A 23,544-nucleotide genomic window follows, 5' to 3' on the forward strand; every position below is an offset into this window, starting at 1 on the left:
TTTAACCCACAGCGCCACCCGCGTCCCTAGAGGGTACCCAATTGCAATTATTTTTCTCTAGAAACACGAAGAACCACCATGGGGTCTGGTTGGATTACGGGCAGGGTAGACATAAAACCAAGTACAGTGGTACCTCAGGTCACGGACGCTTCAGGTTACGTGTTTTCGGGTTGCACACCGCGCTGAACCCGAAAGTACCAGAACGGGTTTTGGCAATTGCGCTTTGCACATGCTCAGAAGCGCCAAATCGCAACCCGCACGTGTGCAGATGCGGTGCTGCGGGTTGTTAACATGCCTCCCGCACAGATCATGTTCACAACCCGAGGCTTCACCATAATTAATTAATTAACTCCATCCCACTTATATGGGAGAAAGTAAACCCCCACTTATATGGGAGACACACTTCTGTGGGAACTCCCTCTGTTCCACATGGCTTCCAGTGTCCCCCAGTCTTGGTCAATGGATTCTGCTCCTATCCTCATACCCTGACTGCTTCAACTGCATAATCAATGGTCATGCTATCTCTTGGTCATGCCTGAGTATGACCGAATGCTGGAACCTGGGGAAATACTATTATTATTATTCATTTTATTATCCACCCTTCACCAGCAGGTCCCAAGGCAAATTACAAGAAGTTTAAATTTTGTATTAAAATCAGTAAAAACAAATTACAGTCACTGAATCCTGAAAGCACCAATCTCACCTTTCATGCGGCCCCAAACACACAAAGCAGCAGCCCATACTATTTCTGCAGCTGATAAACCAACCGCAGAGATTTGTTCATTTATTTAAAAGCATTTTTAGCCTGACCGCCATCTCAGAGCGGGTTACAAAACTTTCAAACAAGAATTCTCTTTGTATCGTCCAATGCGAAGCTTCCCCCGACCCCAAACTGAATTCCCCCCCCAAACATTCCTCTCTTTCTTCCCCATCTAGCACTTCAATGTGCTCCATTTATAAGCAAAATTTAGCAGCAGCAGCAGCTTAGTATTTAAATATTGCACAGTGGAGCCAGAGACTCAAAGGAGATTGTTTTATTGCCGCCTCCTCTGTTTTCACGTCAGATCCTCAAACCTTTTCTTAAACAGAGAAGATGAGGACACTGCCTAAATAGTCTCACCCATTATCTGAGCCCAAACACTAATAGCACTAGATTACCCTATCAAAAATCCTGTGGCAAATTGTGTAAGACTAAGGGTGTTCACATCAGCTTCTTGGCTCTCTTCCAGTCTAATTATAGGAGGCTTCAAAACAATCTAGATTTTTTCCCCTCACATGCTAGCAGATAAACAAGCACACTCCACCTCATAGGTGGATGCACTATTGAGTGATGGGGTTGGGTATTGCTTTCCACCATATTTATAAATCCATGGGAGCGAGTGGCGCTGTGGTCTAAATCACTGAGCCTCTTGTGCTTGCTGATCGGAAGGTCGGCAGTTTGAATCCCCGTGACAGAGTGAGCTCCCGTTGCTCAGTCCCAGCTCCTGCCAACCTAGCAGTTCAAAAGCACACCAATGCAAGCAGATAAATAGGTACCACTGTAGTGGGAAGGTAAATGGCATTTCCATGCACTTGGCTTTTGTCACAGTGTCCCGTTGCACCAGAAGCGGTTTCGTCATGCTGGCCACATGACCCGGAAAGCTGTCTGTGGAAAAATCCCGGCTCCCTCAGCCTGAAAAGCGAGATGAGTGCCACAATCCCATAGTCACCTTTGACTGGACTTAACCGTCCAGGGGTCCTTTACCTTTACCTTATTTATAAATCCATGCTATGGGAGTGAGGCGAAGGAGGAAAAGTAAGGAGAAACCTTTGCTCCTCCCTCGTGAGAATTTTACAATAAACGCAGGGGATACATTTTCCATACAGATGAACACAATATGTGCATTTCTAACACTAGCAGTGCTCTTCGTTTTTCCCCACTATGTTGCGTTACAGGAGCAAATATTGGGTCAAAGGAGTGCACTGCCAACGTGGCCACTGCTCAGAAATTATGAAAGTTGTAGTCCAGCGACACCTTGATGGCTCCAGGCACCCCATCCCTGTCTTAAGATGTTACAAGGGCTGAGTTTTCTCTAGGAAGAAAGCCTGTTGCTTTTAGCTCATGCTAACTGAGCACAACCGACTGCCACCGATGACTCTTCTCTTTACAGTGGATGTCTTTGTTGCTCATCCAAATTAAATGTTAGGATCAAGGAAGGCACACAGTCATCATCATTGCACTGTAAGTGACCAGCCTTTGGCTACGTCGTTTCTTCATTCCAGTAGCGAGAAAACAGCACAGCACTTCGCTTGCAACCAATCACCTATCCACATCTGAATATTGTTTCTGAAGATACGGTCAGTGGCTAATTTGAATAAGGTCCTATTTGGAACTGGGGAAGAGCTGGAGGGCTCAAGGTGTTGGATCATTCATGGTGTGAGTCACAAGCTAAGGGCTGATTAACCCTTGCTCTGCTTCCACCGGCTTGCCCCATGTGAATATTGCAACTGTGATGACCCCTTCCTTTATCACGCAGCACAGCTGCTCATAGAGATGTGAAGGCTGGGGGGGGGGAGAGAGAGAGAATCAGGAAAAAACACAGTCCTCCACTCCACCCCCAGACAAAGAAACTGAACTTTTAGAATTCTTTTCTTTTTTTTTAAAAAAAGGCACTTACATGCTCCCTTTTCAGAATAAGGATCCCATGGATTTTAGCAGAACCAATGGGCCTCCCTTTATTGCAGTCTTGATCCCATCTCTAAATTCTGTAGTTTCTCTACTTGATTGCATTAAGTTTCAAGAGCACCTCCCAATTTGACGTTAGAAGTTGCTGGCAGATAGACCCATTCAGGTGAGAGAAACAAAGGTAAAGGTAAAAGACCCCTGGACGGTTAAGTCCAGTCAAAGGCAGCTATGGGGTTGTGGCGCTCATCTCACTTTCAACCAAGGTCCTAACATTACCTACTGCACACAATCATGAACCAGACATTCTAGGGTTGCTTCATGGGTCATGTTTTAAAGATGCATATGCAGTTACCGTTGCCAACTTTTAAACCAGCCTTTGTAGCTGTGCCTTTAATAGGAATTCACAGGCAAAGCTTTTGACAGCATGGCGATAAACACGCCCCCTGTGTAACTGCTGTTGTTCACGCTTCAGTTAAAGGCACAGCTATAGGGACTGTTTGAAAGTCAGCAACTCTAAAAACCGCTACGTTCAAACAGCATATAAATTTCATTAAATAAACAAACATGCATCGGTAAACATGAACTTGAGGTGTAAAAGTATCGGCAAATACGTATTGAAATCAGATTCCCTACTGCCTTCGCATGTGGCTTTCTAGATGAGCGAATTGTAAAATTGCACATGCACAACAGAGGACAAAGGGTTTATACCGGGGTGTGGAGTGCCTTTATCGTCATACAAACAGGATTAGACATATTGGAAGGCCAATATATCTTATCAGCAAGACCAAATTCCATGAGAATTCTGCAGAACACGAACCAGCTTACCCTTGCTCAGTTGTGTTGATAATATCACAGATGTGCATGAACTGACCCCACTCTTCTGTCTGCAGTGCTCCAAAAGTAGCCTTTTCTGCAAAGACAAAGATTTACTTCCAGTAAAGAGTAATAATAATAGTAATAATAATTTTATTATTTATACCTCTTCCCATCCAAAATAGCTATGCAGACACTACAGTGGTACCCCAGGTTACATACGCTTCAGGTTACATAGACTTCAGGTTACAGACTCCACTAACCCAAAAATATTACCTCGGGTTAAGTACTTTGCTTCAGGATGAGAACAGAAATCGTGCTCCGGCGGCGCAACAGCAGCAGGAGGCCCCATTAGCTAAAGTGGTGCTTCAGGTTAAGAACAGTTTAAGGTTAAGAACAGGTTAAGTACAGACCTCTGGAACGAAGGTTAAGTACAGACCTCTGGAACGAATTAAGTACCTAACCTGAGGTACCACTGTATACAGACACCTAATATAACTTTGGTTGTTTCAAATGACTGGCATAAAGAGTTTTGATTTAAAATGGTCATTCCCTCTGAAGTACCCTGAGTCTTAAATCTCCTTCCTTTATAAAAAAAGAAAAGAAACAAGAAACCAGTTAGCCAGTGTCAGGAAACACCTAGGATATCCAGTTCCAGCATTCTGATTCTATGAAATGCTTTGAAAGTGGCTTACTGGATACCAGCAAACAAAGACTTAGGGCTAAAACAATCTTCCCCCAACCTGGTGCCCTCCACTCAGCTTACTGGCTTCAGCTGACAGGGGCTGTGGTAGTCAAAAACATCTACAGTGGTACCTTGGGTTACAAACGCTTCGGGTTACAAACGCTTTAGGTTACAGACTCCGCTAACCCGGAAGTAGTACCTCAGGTTAAGAACTTTACCTCAGGATGAGAACAGAAATCGCGCGGCGGCAGTGGGAGGCCCCATTAGCTAAAGGGGTACCTCAGGTTAAGAACAGTTTCGGGTTAAGAACGGACCTCGAGAACGAATTAAGTTCTTAACCAGACGTACTACTGTAGAGGGCATCAGTTTGTGGAAGGATGAGCTGACCTGTTGCAAGGGAGGGCCAGACTTCTGCAACTTTATTAATAACTGTTAGGCAAAGTAGGAATGTTAGCAAGTGATGTTTATCCTGCAAAGGTGACATTAGCTGCCCTCGCTGAAACTTCCTCCTCTGCCTAAGGGCACTGAAACTCTGTCCACCTTTGCCTCTGTTAAGACATGGATGGGGAACCAGTCACAGATGACCTCTAAATGTCACTGGACTTCAACACACATCAGCCTTAACTAGGGCTGGGCGAGATCTGTTTTTCAGCATTTGATCAGTGGTGGAGCAACAGGCTGCAGCCCCCGGAGTGGAGAACAGGCGTGGGCGTGGCTGACGCGCATCCCGGGGGTGTGGCGCGTCACCTGTGGGGGTGTGGCAAGTGTCCCGGGGTTGCGCGTCCCGAGGGGGTGGCCACAATGGGACCATTTCCCCAAATGGTACCTGGGGCGGAACCCCCCCCCCTTCGTATACCAGTGATTGTGATACATCAGTCTTTACCTTTTATAAAGGTAAAGGTAAAGAGACCCCTGACCATTAGGTCCAGTCGTGGCCGACTCTGGGGTTGTGGTGCTCATCTCGCTTTATTGGCCGAGGGAGCCAGCATACAGCATACATGTGGCCAGCATGACTAAGCCGCTTCTGGCGAACCAGAGCAGCGCACGGAAATGCCGTTTACCTTCCTGCCGGAGCGGTACCTATTTATCTACTTGCACTTTGACGTGCTTTCGAACTGCTAGGTTGGCAGGAGTCACCTTTTATATCAACAGCTAAATACAGTGGTACCTCGGAAGTCAAACAGAATCCGTTCCAGAATTCCATTCGACTTTCAAAACGTTCGGAAACCAAGGTGCAGCTTCCGATTGGTTGCAGGTAGCTCTTGCAGCCAATCGGAAGCCACGGAAGCTGCATCGGACCTTTGGGTTCCACAGAACATTCGCAAACTGGAACACTCACTTCTGGGTTTGCAGCGTTCAGGAGCCAAAACATTCGAGCTGCAAGGTGTTCAGGATCCAAGGTACAACTGTACCACAACATGCTGATGTTTCACAATGTCTGTATCTTGCCAGCTTCTTCCTCCCCACCTTAGAAGCAGCCAAGATACATTGCCCAGCCCTACAAGCAAACCCGTAGGCTGGAGGGGCACTGGGGCTTCGTTGAACTGCTCAGCTGGGAGACGGAAGGCCTCTCACTCCTCAGCTAAGCGAGCACCAATACCGCTCCAGCTTGCACATCCCTTATATAATACTGTGGTACCTCGGGTTAAGAAGTTAATTCGTTCTGGAGGTCCGTTCTTAACCCGAAACCGTTCTTAACCTGAGGTACCACTTTAGCTAATGGGGCCTCCCGCTGCCGCTGCCTCCCGCTGCCTCCCGCTGCCGCCGCACCGCCACTGCATCATTTCTGTTCTCATCCTGAAGCAAAGTTCTTAACCCGAGGTACTATTTCTGGGTTAGCGGAGTCTGTAACCTGAAACGTCTGTAACCTGAAGCATCTGTAACCCGAGGTACCACTGTACAAGGGGGAAACTCACTCTTTTTCTCAGAGGAGAATGGACTGAAACTGACTAGCATCACTTAAACCTTGATGAGTCACTCCGTTAGCGAGTCTCCAACCACTCCCATCATCCTCACAATCCGGAGCAGCTAAAGGAATGCATTCGACACATGTGTCTGAGTGAAGTGGGGAATTCCAACATGCAAAACATTCATTATTTTGAGCACGGCAGCAGGGAACGTGGGCTGCAGTTGCTCCAAATGAAGGGAAGAGAGGCGCACAGGCTTGGGAAAGGGGGAATTGACGGGTGGATTCCGAGCTCTTAACTGGAAGTCAACAGTGTTAAGGAAGCACAGCTGGCCCACCCATAAGGCAAGGTGGGGTTGCTGCCTTGGGAGGCAGAATCCACAGGGGCAGCAGATCTGGCCTCCAAAGAATGCATCACCCGCTGACCCGCTGCTGCAGCGGTGTGCTCCTTGGAGGCTGGAGTTGATGTCTCCTGGGGGCAGCCCCTGCAACTCTGCCTCTCCAGCAGCCTCTTGGAGAAGAGGAGGCATTCCTGATGTAGAACTTTTATTCCTCCCTTGTTCCTGAGGGAGAGAAGGTGAGAGGGGTTCCTAAGCAGTGTTAGGAACTCAGATATACAGTGGTACCTCTGGTTATGAACTTAATTCGTTCCGGAGGTCCGTTCTTAACCTGAAACCATTCTTAACCTGAGGTTCCACTTGAGCTAACGGGGCCTACCTCTGCCGCTGCGCGATTTCTGTTCTAATCCTGAGGTAAAGTTCTTAACCCGAGGTACAGTACAGTCATACCTCATGTTACGTTTGCTTCATGTTACTTTTTTCAGGTTGTGTCCCGCGGCGACCCAAAAATACCGGAAAGGGTTACTTCCGGCTTTCGCAGCTTGCGCATGCGCAGATGCACTAAATCACGCTTCACGCATGCGCGCATGCGCCAAATCGTGCTGCGCACCTGCGCAGATACAGCGCTTCAGGTTGCGGGCTTTTCATGTTGCGAATGGGCCTCCGGAACAGATCCCGTTCGCAACCAGAGGTACCACTGTATTACTTCCAGGTTAGCGGAGTCTGTAACCCGAAATGTTTGTAACTTGAGGTACCACTGTATAAGCTAATTGCCAAATGGCAGCTTAAACCTTTAGGTTATGGTCACCACAACAGCCTATGTGCCATCCCCCCTCCCCAATGAGAGCTATTATTGTTATTACTATTATTGTTCATTTCATTTCTACAATATACCGCTTTATATAGGAAAGAAAAAAATCTCAAAGCAGTTCACAACACATCAAAACATCAAATAAAGCAATCCAGAATAAGACAAACTCAAGCTTCAAGGAAAATATTTCAGATCCTTCTCTAAGTGACATTTTGCTTTCCCCATGTTTATATGCCTACTTAATTGATATAGCAGAAGAACTCAAGGAAGGCAGCATGGTGAAGTGGTTAGAGTGTTGGACTAAGACCCGGGAGATCAGGGTTCAAATCCACACTCCATCACGAAGCTCACTGGGTGACCTTGGGCCAGTCACCACCCCTTCACCTACCTCGCAGGGTCGTTGTAGAGGTTAACTGAGGAGGGGCCAGCCAGATGGGGATGTCTGTCACCAACTTAATGTGGTAGCAAATGGACCCACGCCAGTCACAAAACGCGCCTGGCGCCCGGCTAATTTTGAACACTGGTTCAAAGGAAAGGCACACATGTCTAACAATGGCAGGGAATCTGCCACATTTTCCAGCCTCCACACTTGTCACACAGAGTGGCTAAGAAAAGCATGAGTAAAAAGCGCCCCATGGCTGGGAACTGCAGTCCGCAGGTATCAGAAAAGTCAAAACACTTTTCTACTTGCCCTGGCACTTCAGACTGTAGGGGGTTGTTGGGATCGGGTCCCATTCTGCTTTTCGCTTTATTGTGTTCTGATGCAGTAAAGCCCGCCTGTCAACTTTACACAGCATTTATACGTTGTGTGAATGCAGTGCACACACCAGCTTGGCTTCTATTGATGACGGATTGTTAAGAAATATTCTGAACAAACAGCAACCTGGGTGGTGTTTTGTTTCGCTGGAGCCAAAGAAGGAGACCTTCTGATCCTCTGTGGCTGACTAAAGCTTAGTGATGTCTGACCTCCGAAACAGAGATAAGGCTATCAAAGATTTCTCTTTCTTTCCTGGTGAGGCTTTTCTGCCTTCCGTGATCAAAATTTCAGCCGGTGAATCTTATCTTGGCATCAAGATACAGTGTTCATCAATAACAACACATGCATTTTAATCAGTATTTTTTAGCTTATGGTTGGTTTTAATTGTGTTTGAATGTTTCAAATATCAAATATATGTTTCAAATATCGACTACATGGAACTGGCAGAAATGACTGGCAGAATCCGAGACCAGGGAGAAGAGTTGGTGAAAGAAGACTGGAATAAATTTAAAGACTATTTACAGAAATATTGTAAAATTAATGAATGCTAGAAGGATGTTGGATAGAAATTAAGGGGTTTTCAGCTGTAATGCTTTAGGAGATACGAAAAAAAGGTCTACAAATGGGTAAAAGCTTAATGGTAAGGATTTGCTGAACTAACAAATTGAAGTGGAATACAAAGAAGGGAGGTTTGAGGAGGTCTGGGGAAATAAGCGTAAGGAAGATATGTTATGGAAAACTATTTGTTTTTTAATTGTTTTCATGTTGTATTTTGTTTTTGTTTTTCATTTTCATTGTTATATTTTAATTTTTTTAATAAATATCTTTTGAAAAAAATGAATGTTTCAAATATCAGTTTTTACTGATAATGTCATGGTTCTTTTCTTTTCTGTAAATCACTTTAAGGTGGGCTGCTCTAGTTTTTCCTTTACAATTGAGCGGCATATAAATTTTCTGAAAAGTAATAGCAATAAATAAAATGCAGCTGCTTGATATTTGCTCATGGGACAGCTCCCACAGTGGGTGGGAGGAGACTAGTTAGCACGGCAACAGCAAACAAATTGGTTAGGGACCTGGAATTGGAACCCCCTGGAGGGGCAAGAGTAGCTGGTGTAGCTCTTGGGTTTCTATGGGCCTGGAGGAGCTGAAAAACCACAGTACTGTAGTTTAACCGAGTGTATCACCCAGTACAGCAGTGCCATTAAAGTAGGACTTTGAGGCAGGAGTCCAGGAGACCAGCTCAGCAAAATGAGCAGAAGACATCACCACCCAATAAAAAAATACAACAAAGTTGGCCTATCAGATTTGAAGCAGAATCCGAAGGAAACGCCAAAAGCCATCTAGCCAGGCAGGTAATACACAATTCCATCTACAGGAGGGGGGCATGGGTGTAGCCAAGGGGGGAAATTGCCCCCCCATCAATAAAAATACTTAACTGAGGTTCGGAACCTCTAAAATAAAGCCTGCCCCCCAACATAAATCCTGGTTAAGCCCACTAGGAGAGTGTGCAAAAACATTAAACACAGAGCTGAATATCCCCTTACCTGCCCCGCTGACCCAGAAGCCTGTTAGGTTTCCAGAACTCGGAAGGGCAGCAGAAACTATCCTTTCCCTCTCCGCCTACATCCATATGGGAACGCTGTCTCGCCCCGAGCCACACCACTGGCAAGGCTAGCTTAGTACTGCAGGCACTGGCAGGTAGCGTCTCCCCAACGGCTCCAGACCTGGAGACGCCACCTGAGCCCTTCGGAGCGCAAAGGCTGCCTCCGCTACCGCGCCGCTGCCCGCCCTCCCTGTCTGAAAATGGGACGGTGCCTTGGGAAAGTTTGGCGCTCCGCTCAGTACAGGGGCAGCCACCCACGGGCTGGCAGTGAGGGGAGGCAAAGGGGGGAAAGATGCCGCTTCTTACCGATCAGATGCCCCACGGCTGTGCCGAAGGGATCCTTCTGACTCTTGCCAAAAGCCATGCTCGAGTCCCGGGTCTCCAGGCGCGCCAAGCAAGAATCCGCGCTCGCTCTCTCCACCAGCCGGCCGGCGAGCTCCCCGCTTTGTGGCGCTCCAGCCAGCCAGCACGCCGGAGGGACGCCCTTCCCCGGCCTGGGGAGGAGGGGCCCGGCAGCCTCCAGGTGCTCGCCCCGCGCCGTCCCACGGGCTCCTCGTCGGGGATGACGCGCCGCGCGGGGAGGGAATAGCCTTGGAAGCGAAAGTGCCGCCGCGCAAAGGCGCAAAGGGGAAGGTCGCCAGCCTGCGCTCCTCTTGGGCGGAGTCTCCTTCAAACGCGCATCTCCAGTCCTTTCCCGAAGGCGTCCTCGGATCCGGAGCAAACCTCCGCGCAAATGCGCCAAGCGTTTCGGAGGGGATTCGTCTAGGGGCAGGGGTGGGACTTCCTGCGGCTCCCACCTCTCTTTTAACGCAATTTTCCGGGAAAGGAGTGCCGCTGCAAGCTTTCCAAGCGGCGGCCAAAGTTTCCCGGACGGCTTCCAAGTTAGCTCTGGTTTGATGGATTCCTGGCATTTGAACTCACGGCGCCGTGCGGGGCAGGCTTGAGCTTGCATGTTGGAAGCGCATCACGTATGTTATGGTTTAACATTGGTGTAGCGGGCGGGGGGGGAGCAGGTGTCCCCCACCCCAAATCAGGTAAATAAATAAAAATACGTAACTAAAAATAGAAATTGTAGAAAGGATGTTGACAGATTTTTCTGAGCACTTGGGGTCAAAAGAAAGAAAGTAATTTTAACCAACTGTTGTGGAGACATTTCATTCCGAATCTTTTAGACGTGTCCTCCCCCCCCCCCCGCCCCAATAAACCCTGGTTACTCGCAACATAATTCCTGGCTACGCTCATGATGTTATATCTCGGTAATCATCCAACATCAAAAACACATATTGGGAATGTGAAAATTCACAGGTTAGGACGGGGTGAATTCAGCTTTGGGGGAAATCTCTGATTTCTTCCCTTCTCTGGGTTTCACCTTTTTAAAAATATATAATTTTAAATTAAATTTTCTGTTTTACAATTAAAATACTCATTTAAACATCCTTAGAATATCAATGACTTCCCTTCTCTTTCCATGGTTCATTTTGCATATCATAAATCCCTGCATATTTTACATAAACTAAACCGTTCAGTATTCCATTATTACATCCATCACAACTTATTTACACTGTTGAATTTATCTTAATGCTGCCAACGTTTTCAAGTGCACACAAGTTCCACCCCATGTATTCAATAAACATTTTCCAATCTTCTTTAAATGTATGTGTCAGGGGTTCAGGAGCAGAGGCAAGGGCAAGGGAGGAAACAGAGAGCGAGGGGGAGGAGGCAGAAGAAAAGATGAGTGATGACGACGACCCAAGATCTCCGAGTCTTTCCAGTGAATCGGAAGATTCACAGAAAGGAGCACCAGTGGCCAGGGCAAGGGGGGAGCCTAGGGGGACACCCCAGCAAGATAGAGCCAGAGGGGACTCAGAGGAGAGCAGTTGGAAATCGGGACCAGCGTCACCGCCAGAGAGCAGGGAAGAGGAAGGGAGCCAGGGATTAAGCGCTGGCAGCTCACAACAGGGGGGAGGGCATGAGTCAGGAGTGGCCACACTTCCATCGGGGAGCGAAGAAACGGTCAGACGGAAAGTGGAAGGTTGGGCGCACGCGCCAAGTTCAAATGCACAGGAAAGTGACGCAGTAGGCAGCCCTGAAAGAGAGCCAGGTCCTAAAGCCCGGCGCAAGGAGACAGGAGGGTCCGGGGGGTCGGCGTCAGAAGAATCCAGGAAGGAAGAGACCCCAGGGGGCAGAGGGACCCAGAGGAGAACAGTCAGGCAGAAAAGGTGGAGCAGGGCTAGGATATTAAGTTGGTGCACAAAGGGCGGAGACTCAGACGGAGCTTCGCCGATCTAGCCACTAGACGTAGAGTTGCACGCAGTAGCTTGAGAATGGAAACTGTAACTCAATAAAGACTTTTACTTAATGATCGCTGGCTAGCGTGATCCTCTGTGAGCTAGGATCTGGAAGCAGCTCTGACAGTAAGCTCCGTCTGCTAATTGTGGGCATCTACAGCCTCGAGGTGAGGAGAGAAGCAGGTGCCTACTAGCGAGCTCACGAATGGCAGACGACATGACGGCTGAGCAGCAGATAGCGGAACTCAGAGAAGCAGTGTCACAACTGAATGCCGAGGCTCTCGCATCCAGGAAGAGAGAGGAGGAGGCAGCTGCCGCCTGCAGGGATCTCCAGGTCAGGTTGGACATGCTTACTAAGCAAGGGCAACTGACACCCAAACAGGAGGGAATTGGGTTGGCGAGACGAACAGGCGGTCTGGTCTCTCACTTCGATGGGAATCTGCAACAGTACCCCAACTTTAGAGCAGATGTAATGTGTGCACTGCAACTGCTGAAAAAAGACTTTAGAGATGAGCAAGAGAAAGTGGGATTCATCATGTCCCATTTGCATGGAGATGCAAAAGCATGGCTGCGCAATTTGTGGAGGGATGGGGATCCGGCGCTCCAAAATGCGGATGCCTTTATTAAAGCGATGGATGGGTGTTTTTTATCAAGCATTGACGTGGATCTTGCTCGTCAGCAGATACATGGACTGAAGCAAGGGAGGGCCAGCGTCAGGCAGTACCATGCACGCTTTTTCGCTTTGGTCAGTGCCCTGGAATGGGACAGAGATTCGGCTCCTGTAAGAGACCTGTTTTGGGAGGGATTGCACGGCTCGGTTAAAGATGAAATTGCGAGGGGGGAGAGACCCCGGACCACGCAGGAGATCGTTCAGAGGGCGCTGGCAGTGGGGGTGCGGCTGGAAGAACGTCCGTGGAGCAGGGACGAAGGGCGCGGAGGGCGCGAACCAGCCAGGGGCCCCTCCTTCCTTCCCAGAGAAGCAGCGCGTGCGCAATCCACGCCTCCGTCTGGAGGAGGGACGGAACCTATGGAGGTTGGAAGTGCAAGGGCTCAGTCAGCAGCCAGAGCCCTAGCACCGGCAACAGTGAAAGCGAAGCCTCCTAGAGGGAACAGGAAGTGTTATATCTGCGAGGATCCACAGCATATGGCGAAAGAGTGTCCCCGGAGGCTCCACAAGCACACTGCAGCCTCAGCAATGGTAACTGCAGCAACGCAGCACGGAGTACCACAGCAGGGAAACGACGATGTCTGGCTGGAGGAAGAGGCACTGGGGCCCAGCCAGACGTGTCAGTGAAGCAGTCCCCAGAGATTTTACCGCCCATGGACCCCCTCCCGCCCAAACCAGTGGTGAGGCTCACCGCATCACTCCAGCTGCCCAATGGAATCACCATGGACGTGCCAATCACCATTGACTCAGGAAGCAATGCGGACTTTATAGGGCAGGACTTTGTCGACCGGCACGCTATACAGTTGCTGCCTGCCACGCTGCCCCTGCAGGTTGTCACGGTGGATGGCAGGGAGCTGCTAGGGGGGCAAGTGGTGAAGCAGACGCCACCAATGGTGATGCGGCTTGGGAATCACAGGGAAATCATCAGCTTCAACGTCACTCAACTATCGGACACGCCCATTGTATTGGGCATGAGTTGGCTGGACAAGCACAGCCCAACGCTGGCTTGGTACCAGAGGCAGCTGACCTTCGGCTCTTCCTTTTGTGCTGAACACTGCATCATGCCCCGGCAGGAAGGAGAGGAAGAGGAGTCACAGCTGCTGCTAGGCACGCTGCAAGCGATTCCCCACAAGTACGCAGAATTTTTGGAGGTTTTCTGCGAGAAGGAGGCAGACAGGCTGCCCCCCCCCACAGACCATATGACTGCAAAATTGACCTGCTGCCAGGGGCGGCGCTGCCTAAAGGAAAGCTGTATTCCATGTCTGAGGACGAACTGCAGGAACTCAAAGAGTTCATAGATCATAATTTGGAGCGCGGTTTCATCCGGGAGTCCAAGGCAGCGGGGGGCAGTCCTGTATTCTTTGTTAAGAAGCGGGACACGCCCCAAAAAAGGCTTGTAGTGGACTATCGCATCTTAAACAGTGTGACCAAGCCATCGGACTTCCCCATGCCCCGAATCGACGACCTCCTCGCAAAGGTACGGAAGGGCAGCGTGTTCACCAAGTTAGACCTGCGAGGGGCGTACAACCTCATTCGCATGCGGGAAGGAGATGAGTGGAAGACAGCCATGTTCACGCCACTGGGCACCTACGAATATAGAGTTATGCCTTTTGGATTGCAAAATGGCTCCCACGTTTTTCAAGCGTTCATGCATCACGTGTTGGCGGGGCTCCTCTACAAGACGTGCGTCTGTTTCTTAGATGACATCCTGATCTTTTCGGAATCGCAGCAGGAGCATGACAGACACGTCAAGGAAGTGCTGAGCAGGCTGCAGCAGCATAGGCTCTACGCCAAGCTGGAGAAGTGCCAATTCGACGTGACGGAGGTGGATTTTCTGGGCTACAAGTTGTCTGACAAGGGGCTCGCCATGGACAGCGCCAAGGTTCGAGCGGTGTTGGATTGGAAAAGCCCACGCAACCGGAAGGAGGTCCAACGGTTTGTCGGCTTCGCGAACTTCTATCGCAAGTTTATCAAAGGCTTCGCTATGCAGACAGCGGCCATCACGGACACGCTTAGCTCCAAGAAAAAGAAGTTCATCTGGACAGAGCAGGCGGAGCAGTCCTTTCAGGCACTCAAACGTCTCTTCGCGTCGGAAGAGCAGCTGCTGCATGTCGACCCCAGCAGGCCGATGAGGGTCGAGACAGACGCCTCGGACAGAGCCGTGGGAGCAGTCCTGCTGCAGAAAGACCCGCAGGGGGTTTGGCGTCCGGGAGCGTTTTACTCCAGGAAGCTCAGCAAGTCCGAACAGAACTACACCATCTGGGACAGGGAGTTGCTGGCCATTCATGCAGCGTTCAAAGCGTGGAGGCACTTCCTGATCGGCGCCAAGCACACAGTGCAGGTCTGCACGGACCACGAGAATCTGGAGCACTGGCGCACGGCACAGTTCCTGAACCAGAGGCAGATACGTTGGGCTGAGTTCTTTGCGAACTTCGACTTCCGAATAGAGTATGTCCCGGGGGACACCAACATCATGGCGGACGCTCTCTCCCGCAAGCCACAGTATCTGGAGGACGCCACGCCAGCGGCCGCCATGCACATCTTCGCACCAACAGTGTGGGCGTGCGCTGCGGCAACAGTGGACCTGGAGGCGGTGCGACGAGCGTTGCAGGATGACTCCTTCGCGCAAGCAAAGATGGCAGAGGTGCAAAGGGGCACGGCAGCGACCAACGAGTTCCAGCTGAGAGATGGATTGCTCATCCGTAAAGGGGCCATCTACGTGCCGGGAGACGAACTTCGCGCCAAGGTACTGCAGCAGCTGCACGACGCGCCCACTGCCGGGCACTTTGGCAAGGAGAAGACGGTGGAATTAGTCGCCAGGGACTTCTGGTGGCCCGGAATGAGAGGGGAGGTCGCGGACTACGTGGCGAGGTGTGACACCTGCCAGAGGGCCAAACCAGTGCACAGACCGCCGGCCGGACTGTTGGAACCGCTGCAAACTCCGGTCGAACCATGGGAGAGAGTGGCCCTGGACTTTGTCACGGATCTGCCCAGCTCGAGGGGCAAGACGGCCGTGCTGGTGGTGGTGGACTTGTTCTCCAAGATGGCACATTTCATCCCGTGTGCTAAGGTGGCCACGGCGGAGCAAACCGCCAAACTGTTCATAGACCACGTGTTCAAGGTTCACGGTCTGCCACGGTCTATTCTGTCCGACCGGGGGCGGCAGTTCATCTCGAATTTCTGGCAGAAGCTGATGGGCTTCCTGAACGTCAAGATCAACCTGGCATCGGCGAGACACCCGCAGACCAACGGGCAAGCGGAGCGGGTCAATGCCATCATGCAGCAGTACCTGAGATGTTATGCGAATCAACAGCCTGCGACTTGGGTGGATTACCTGCCGCTCGCCGAGTTTGCCTACAACAACACGAAGCACGTGTCCACGGGGGTCACGCCGTTCTTCGCCAACAACGGGAGGCACCCCAGAACCTTCCCGGGACTGGAAAGAATGGGGGAGGGGGAGCCGCAGACAGCAGATGCGTTCGCGTCGGAGTTGCAGGAGGTCCACGATCAGCTGCGGCGGCACCTGGAGCTGGCCAAACATGCATACAAGGTGCAGGCGGACAAACACAGAAGAGTTGGCGAAGAGATCCATGTGGGGGACTGGGTCTGGTTAGCAGCCCACGCAGTGCCGGCCAGGTCGTTGGCCAAGAAGAAGCTGGGGCATAAGCAACTGGGGCCCTACCAAGTCGAAGAGCAGGTCAACCCGGTGGCCTTCCGGCTGGCGCTTCCGGAGGGTTCCAGAATGCATCCGGTGTTCCACAGATCGGTGCTCACTCCCTACAAGGCACCACACAGGTTTCAGGAACCCGGAACGGCACCGAGTCCGCTCAGAGAAAGAACCGGGCACGCGGGAGTGGCACAGGAGGAGCGCATCAACGAAGTCACGGAGATTTTGGACTCCAGATGGGGGGAAGAGGGGGTAGAATACCTTCTCGCCAAGGAGGGCACCCCGGCCAGTGCGAACAGCTGGGTGCCGGGCTACGCCTTGGACGAACCTCTGCTCAAAGACGAGTTTCATGCCCTCTTCCCACATAGACCAATGCCAGCAGACTTTTTCGACGACTGGCTTTTCACGCCCACGCTTTCTGCCAGCACGTTCCGGGGGTTCGACTCGGACGAGGACCCGATACGAGACGCCCGTTCCCCGGAGGCGTCACCCTTGGGATCTGCCTCTGAACCCTCGTATTGGTGGGACGATAGACCAGAGGAGCAGTGGCGCAGGAAGTGGCTGGAAGGTCCAGGACGAGCAACGCCGCCAGGAGGAAGTGAGGGAGAGACGGACATGGACGTTTTCGGGGACGACCCTGGTTTCGAGCACGGCGGCACAGAGATGGAAGCGGAGGTGACCGTCGTCGACGAGAGCAGGGAGGAAGAACCGGGAGACTTCAGATGGAGGCCCGCCACGAGAAGCGAACTGTATCCGACGTTCGTCCCTCTGACACAGCAGCACCCAGCTCCCGCACCGGAAGGAGGGGAGGGGGGAACGGGGGGCTTCGAGGGGGGATGGATGTCAGGGGTTCAGGAGCAGAGGCAAGGGCAAGGGAGGAAACAGAGAGCGAGGGGGAGGAGGCAGAAGAAAAGATGAGTGATGACGACGACCCGAGATCTCCGAGTCTTTCCAGTGAATCGGAAGATTCACAGAAAGGAGCACCAGTGGCCAGGGCAAGGGGGGAGCCTAGGGGGACACCCCAGCAAGATAGAGCCAGAGGGGACTCAGAGGAGAGCAGTTGGAAATCGGGACCAGCGTCACCGCCAGAGAGCAGGGAAGAGGAAGGGAGCCAGGGATTAAGCGCTGGCAGCTCACAACAGGGGGGAGGGCATGAGTCAGGAGTGGCCACACCTCCATCGGGGAGCGAAGAAACGGTCAGACGGAAAGTGGAAGGTTGGGCGCGCGCGCCAAGTTCAAATGCACAGGAAAGTGACGCAGTAGGCAGCCCTGAAAGAGAGCCAGGTCCTAAAGCCCGGCGCAAGGAGACAGGAGGGTCCGGGGGGTCGGCGTCAGAAGAATCCAGGAAGGAAGAGACCCCGGGGGGCAGAGGGACCCAGAGGAGAACAGTCAGGCGGAAAAGGTGGAGCAGGGCTAGGATATTAAGTTGGTGCACAAAGGGCGGAGACTCAGACGGAGCTTCGCCGATCTAGCCACTAGACGTAGAGTTGCACGCAGTAGCTTGAGAATGGAAACTGTAACTCAATAAAGACTTTTACTTAATGATCGCTGGCTAGCGTGATCCTCTGTGAGCTAGGATCTGGAAGCAGCTCTGACAGTATGTTTTTCTTGTTCTCTTATTCTATATGTTAAATCTGCAAGCTGCGCATATTCACTTCCTCCTAATGAAATCCACTTTTAGAAGACTTTCCAGATGGCAACAGCATGTGTCTTGGCCTTCCCTTGAAGCTTGTAGATCTCTGCTCACGCAAGTCGCTTAGAACTGTTTTTCTGCTGGCTCTGTAGGGGAGTGTTACACACAATATTGTGTCAAGGTCAAGGTCGGGATGGGGGAACAAATGGCCCTGTCCTAACAGCCGAAGGGTGAACTGGATATTTCAATATCTTCAGTAAGGTGCTCTCACAACCACACTGTCACTGTGACACACTGTTGAAGCATCCTGTCTTGTCAAGAAAACACAGGCTTGCAGACTATTGAATCTTGATCTCATACAAGCATGAGGTTTTTAGGAGAAAGATGCATTTGAGATGAATGAGGAAAACATCTCGTTCTTCCTTGTTGACTGTCACTCCTTTGTTGACACTTCCTCTGCCCTTCCCTTTTCTGTGGTGTGTGTGTGTGTGTGTGTGTGTGTGTGTGTGTTAAGAGGTTGCGGTTTTTGCTAGTCACATTCTTGGCTGTTTGCACAACAGGAATGCTTCCAACTGAACCACAAATGTTGGGGAACCAGGGGGAGGAAGGCAATGGAAAATATGAGCCTTCTGTGATTTAATATTGTGATTTTATTTTTAAAAGTTCCATAAAAATATTGATTTAAGCACACGCAACCCAAATGTTGGACCTATGATGATCGAATCACATCAACACAATAAGATAAAACAGCCTAAGATATGACAAAAGTCATAAAAGGTAAAGGTAAAGGACCCCTGGACAGTTCAGTCCAGTCAAAGGCAACTACAGGGTAGCGGCGCTCATCTCGCTTTCAGGCCAAGGGAGCCGGTGTTTGTCCACAGACAGCTTTCCGGGTGATGTGGCCAGCATGACTAAACAGCTTCTGGGGCAACGGGGTGCCATGATGGAAACCAGAGCACATGGAAATGTTGTTTTCCTTTCCACCGCAGCGGTACCTATTTATCTACTTGCACTGGCGTGCTTTTGAACCGCTAGGTTGGCAGGAGCTGGGACAGAGCAACGGGAGCTCACCCCGTCGCGGGGATTCGAACCTCCAACCTTCTGATTGGCAAGCCCAAGAAGCTCAGCGCCACCCATGTCTATGTTACAAACCTCTGTGTTACAAACCTATATCTATGTTACAAACCTATGTCAGTTCTATATCATCTTAGGTCACAACCAAAGTGTTATTTTAAAGCATTCTTGCACGACTTTGAACAACCATGGCTTCCCCCAAAGGAATTCTGGTAACTGCAGTTTGCTAACCTTGCTGACAGTTGTTAGGAGAACTCTCAAAAACCTGCAATTTCTAGCTCCCTTTACAAACAAAGTTCCCAGGATCATTTGGGTGTTGTAAGATTTTAAGAAATGACTGGAACAAAGAATGGGAGGTTCCTATATTACCTAGACAGTGGGAAAGTGTTTTACCTTTTGTAGCAAAGGCGTCTATGGCTATTAAACCAGTGTTTCCCAACCACTGTTCCGCGGCACACTAGTGTGCCGCGAGATGTTGCCTGGTGTGCCGCGAGATGTTGCCTGGAGGGAGGCGGGCGAGTCGGGCGGCGAGAGGCGGGGCGGCGAGGAGAGGCCGCCCAGCACGGGGCTCTCGCTGTCTGCCTGCCTGGCTGCCTGCGAGCTCGGCGGGCAGCGCCTCCGTCCACAGCGCCCGCCTCGCGGCTCTCATTCCCTGCCCCTGCCAAAGCTCACCCAGCCAAGCCGCGCTCTCCTTCCTGCCTCGCTTTGCTGCCTCCTCCCCCACCCACCCCCAAAGCTTGGAGGTTCCCCAGCAAGGGGGAGGGAAAAAAATTGAAACTTACACTTTCGTGCGTCCCTCCCGGCGTGACGCTGCGCGCTGACGTCACGGGGCTGTAATGGTGGTGTGCCTCGAGATTTTTTTCATCAAACAAGTGTGCCTTTGCCCCAAAAAGGTTGGGAAACACTGTATTAAACTATAACTTATACAACAGAAAATAATATTTAGAATTTACTGGACTCCATTACTGTTATATAGAAAAGGACAGTCAAAGGCAGCATGATGTTGGAGATGCAATAAGGATCATGCTTCTTTGAAACACCTGTTTTTACAACGTCCTTCGCTTCCTAAGTTTTGGGAGAAAGTTTTAGATTGCAAAAACATGACCGTGCATAAAAAAGTTTAACTTTTCAGAGGAAAACATTCCTTTGAATTATGTACCAACTATATGGAAATTGGGACGTGGGTGGCACTGTGGGTTAAAGCACAGAGCCTAGGACTTGCCGATCAGAAGGTCGGCGGTTCAAATCCCCGCGACGGGGTGAGCTCCCGTTGCTCGGTCCCTGCTCCTGCCAACCTAGCAGTTCAAAAGCACGTCAAAGTGCAAGTAGATAAATAGGTACCGCTCCAGCGGGAAGGTAAATGGCGTTTCCATGCACTGCTCTGGTTCGCCACAAGCGGCTTAGTCATGCTGGCCACATGACCCAGAAGCTGTACGCCAGCTCCCTTGGCCAATAAAGTGAGATGAGCGCCGTAACCCCAGAGTCGGTCATGACTGGACCTAATGGTCAGGGGTCCCTTTACCTTTATATGGAAATTGACAACATAAATAGATTCTTCATGCCCTTACAACAGTCAAAATAGTAATATTGATGCACTGCAAAGATAAGTCTATCATCCCCTTTAGGGAATGAACTGATGATATGACAAGACTTGCAGCTTATGAACAGATTGCTTTCAGACGTAGACTTTGTATGGTCGGGTATAGCAATATTTGGAATGCATTTATTGAAAATATAATAGGTTATAAACAGTGCTTCCCTCCCCAAAAAAATGTTTGGGGGTACTCTTATTTTGACTCAAGAAAATCACAACTTTATAGTTCAAATCGGGGTAAATAAATACAGTAAATGGACAAAAGTACAATGATTCACAAAATGTTTAGGGGTATGTGCATCCCCCCAGAAAAAAGCACTGGTTATAAATAACCATATGTGTATTTGGATAGTAATAACTCTTATATACCTATATGCTAGACAAGCATATATGGAATTGTATATGGAATTGTAGTTGTTTGCACATATAGTGATAAAATATACCTTTCTTTCCTTCACTGCCATTGTATTCTGGTCTTTCCCCTTATCAGAAGCAGTGGGAAGAGAGGAGTTCAGGGCTATCTTTTAAAAAATAATTTTGTAATTTGTGTGTCCTTGTTTCTCAATTTGATCCTTTTATGTGGTGTTGTATGTTTTGTGGTATTTTATGCATTGTGATTTGCTGTTATTTTTATTGATTACAGATTAGTAATTATTGGAATTGATAAGTCCAAACTGTTTAATTATTATTTTCTGATGTTTAATTTACTGTTTACTATTAGATTCTCATAGATTATTGCAGATTATTTGATATAAATTATTGTGACTGATAGTGGATCAGATTGTTGCTATTAATGTTTGATGTTTTATTATGTTTTTATATGTATTGGAAGGGACGCGAGTGGCACTGTGGGTTAAACCACAGAGCCTAGGGCTTGCTGATCAGAAGGTCGGCGGTTCGAATCCCCGTGACGGGGTGAGCTCCCGTTGCTTGGTCCCTGCTCCTGCCAACCTAGCAGTTCAAAAGCACGTCAAAGTGCAAGTAGATAAATAGGTACCGCTCCAGCAGGAAGGTAAATGGCGTTTCCGTGCGCTGCTCTGGTTCGCCAGAAGCGGCTTAGTCATGCTGGCCACATCAACCAGAAGCTGTACGCCAGCTCCCTCAGCCGATAAAGCGGGATGAGCACCGCAACCCCAGAGTCAGCCAAAGACTGGACCTAATGGTCAGGGGTCCCTTTACCTTTATATGTGTTGGAAGCTGCCCAGAGTGGCTGGGGCAACCCAGGGGTATAATTATTATTATTATTATTATTATTATTATTATTATTATTATTATTATTATTATTATTATTACTATTACTATTACTATTATTACTAATAAAAACATCTTGAAGATCCCAGGCCACAGAGAGGTTAGGCTGGCCTCAACTAGAGCCAGGGCCTTCTCGGCCGCGGCTCCAATCTGGTGGAACGCTCTGTCACAGGAGACTAGGGCCCTGCGGGACTTGACATCTTTCTGCAGGGCCTGCAAGACAGATCTGTTCCACCAGGTGTTTGGTCAGGGCGCAGCCTGACCCCCTCCTCTGGCAATCTGCACAGAATTTTGCTTAATGGTTGTCATCAATTTGATTTTAATTAATTTTTATAATGAAATGTTTTTAGAATCGTTGGATTATTTTGATTGTTGTTAGCTGCCCTGAGCCCAGCTTTGGCTGGGGAAGGCAGGATATAAATAAAATTATTTATTTATTTATTTATTTATTTATTTATTTCAGTCTCGCCAGAGTGGTGCATGCTCTAGTTATCTCCCGCTTGGACTACTGCAATGCGCTCTACGTGGGGCTACCTTTGAAGGTGACCTGGAAACTACAACTAATCCAGAATGTGGCAGCTAGACTGGTGACTGGGGGCGGCCGCCGAGACCACATAACACCGGTTTTGAAAGACCTACATTGGCTCCCAGTACGTTTCCGAGCACAATTCAAAGTGCTGGTGTTGACTTTTAAAGCCCTAAACGGCTTCGGCCCAGTATACCTGAAGGAGCATCTCCACCCCCATCATTCTGCCCGGACACTGAGGTCCAGCGCCGAGGGCCTTCTGGCGGTTCCCTCATTGCGAGAAGCAAAGCTACAGGGAACCAGGCAGAGGGCCTTCTTGGTAGTGGCACCCGCCCTGTGGAACGCGCTCCCATCAGATGTCAGAGCGATAAACAACTACCTGACACTCAGAAGACATCTTAAGGCAGCCCTGTTCAGGGAAGTTTTTAATGTGTGATATTTTAGTGTATTTTTGGTTTCTGTGGAAGCCGCCCAGAGTGGCTGGGGAAACCCAGCCAGATGGGCAGGGTAGAAATAATAAATTATTATTGTTATTATTATTATTAATATTATTATTATTATATTACAGTGGTACCTCAGAAGTCAAATGGAATCCATTCTGGAAGTCCATTCGACTTCCAAAACATTTGGAAACCAAGTCGTGGCTTCCGATTGGCTGCAGGAAGCTCCTGCAGCCAATCAGAAGCCACGTCGGACATTCGGCTTCCAAAGAATGTTCGCAAACTGGAACACTCACTTCTGGGTTTGTGGCATTCAGGATCCAAGCTATGACTGTATCATTATTTCCATGATTTCCTGTCCAAAAATCCTGGGAATGGTGACTTGTTTGATGCAGGTGTTAGAATCCTCTGTTGGAGATCCATAGCACTCACTGGCTTCCAGAGAACGTAAAATCTTCACCTTCTGCCTTCTGCAGTTGACATCTCTCCTAAAAAGCATCAGAAACAGGCTGCCACCAACTGCTGGTGTAGCTTATTTGCTATCTGAGATACTACAGGCAAAAGTTACTCAATTCCTGTTTTGTAAACATGACTATAACTCTTCGACTTCCATGAGTGGGAAGCGATAGGAGGATCTGAAAGATTTGAATTTGGCAGCTTTAGATTTCAGTAGGGGAAGGGCTCAGTGAGATGGAGGGAGATTCTCCACAAATTTAAGGTCTGCTGCTGGATAAATTCAAAGTAACATTAAAAAAGAGGGAAGGAAGGAAACACAAACAACCTTATTTTTTTTTAAAGGCCAGCCTTAGAATAAGTATAGCATGCC

The 23,544-nt window shown here is 49.5% G+C and overlaps 1 protein-coding gene and 2 long non-coding RNA genes across 3 annotated transcripts in view; 2 read left to right on the plus strand and 1 right to left on the minus strand.

Moving 5' to 3' along the window:
* The window catches only part of TOM1L1 (target of myb1 like 1 membrane trafficking protein), a 59,625-nt gene extending 49,147 nt beyond the window's left edge, over positions 1 to 10,478 (minus strand). The window contains exons 1-2 of the mRNA XM_081181358.1: positions 9,885 to 10,478; positions 3,491 to 3,575 (exon numbers count right to left, since the gene is read on the minus strand). Of these exons, the coding sequence (XP_081037484.1) occupies positions 3,491 to 3,575; positions 9,885 to 9,942 (143 nt within the window). The 5' untranslated portion in view covers positions 9,943 to 10,478. The remainder of the gene's footprint in view (positions 1 to 3,490; positions 3,576 to 9,884) is intronic.
* Positions 1 to 23,544, plus strand: part of LOC308580249 — a 214,555-nt gene that overhangs the window by 42,967 nt on the left and 148,044 nt on the right. The gene's annotated exons all lie outside the window — the stretch shown is intronic.
* The window catches only part of LOC308580279, a 139,333-nt gene that overhangs the window by 21,946 nt on the left and 93,843 nt on the right, over positions 1 to 23,544 (plus strand). The window contains exon 2 of the long non-coding RNA XR_014004778.1: positions 3,724 to 3,764. This is a non-coding gene — a long non-coding RNA (uncharacterized lncRNA). The remainder of the gene's footprint in view (positions 1 to 3,723; positions 3,765 to 23,544) is intronic.

The sequence above is a fragment of the Podarcis bocagei genome (assembly GCF_964188305.1).
Source record: "Podarcis bocagei genome assembly, chromosome: 2".
Lineage (NCBI taxonomy): Eukaryota > Metazoa > Chordata > Lepidosauria > Squamata > Lacertidae > Podarcis > Podarcis bocagei.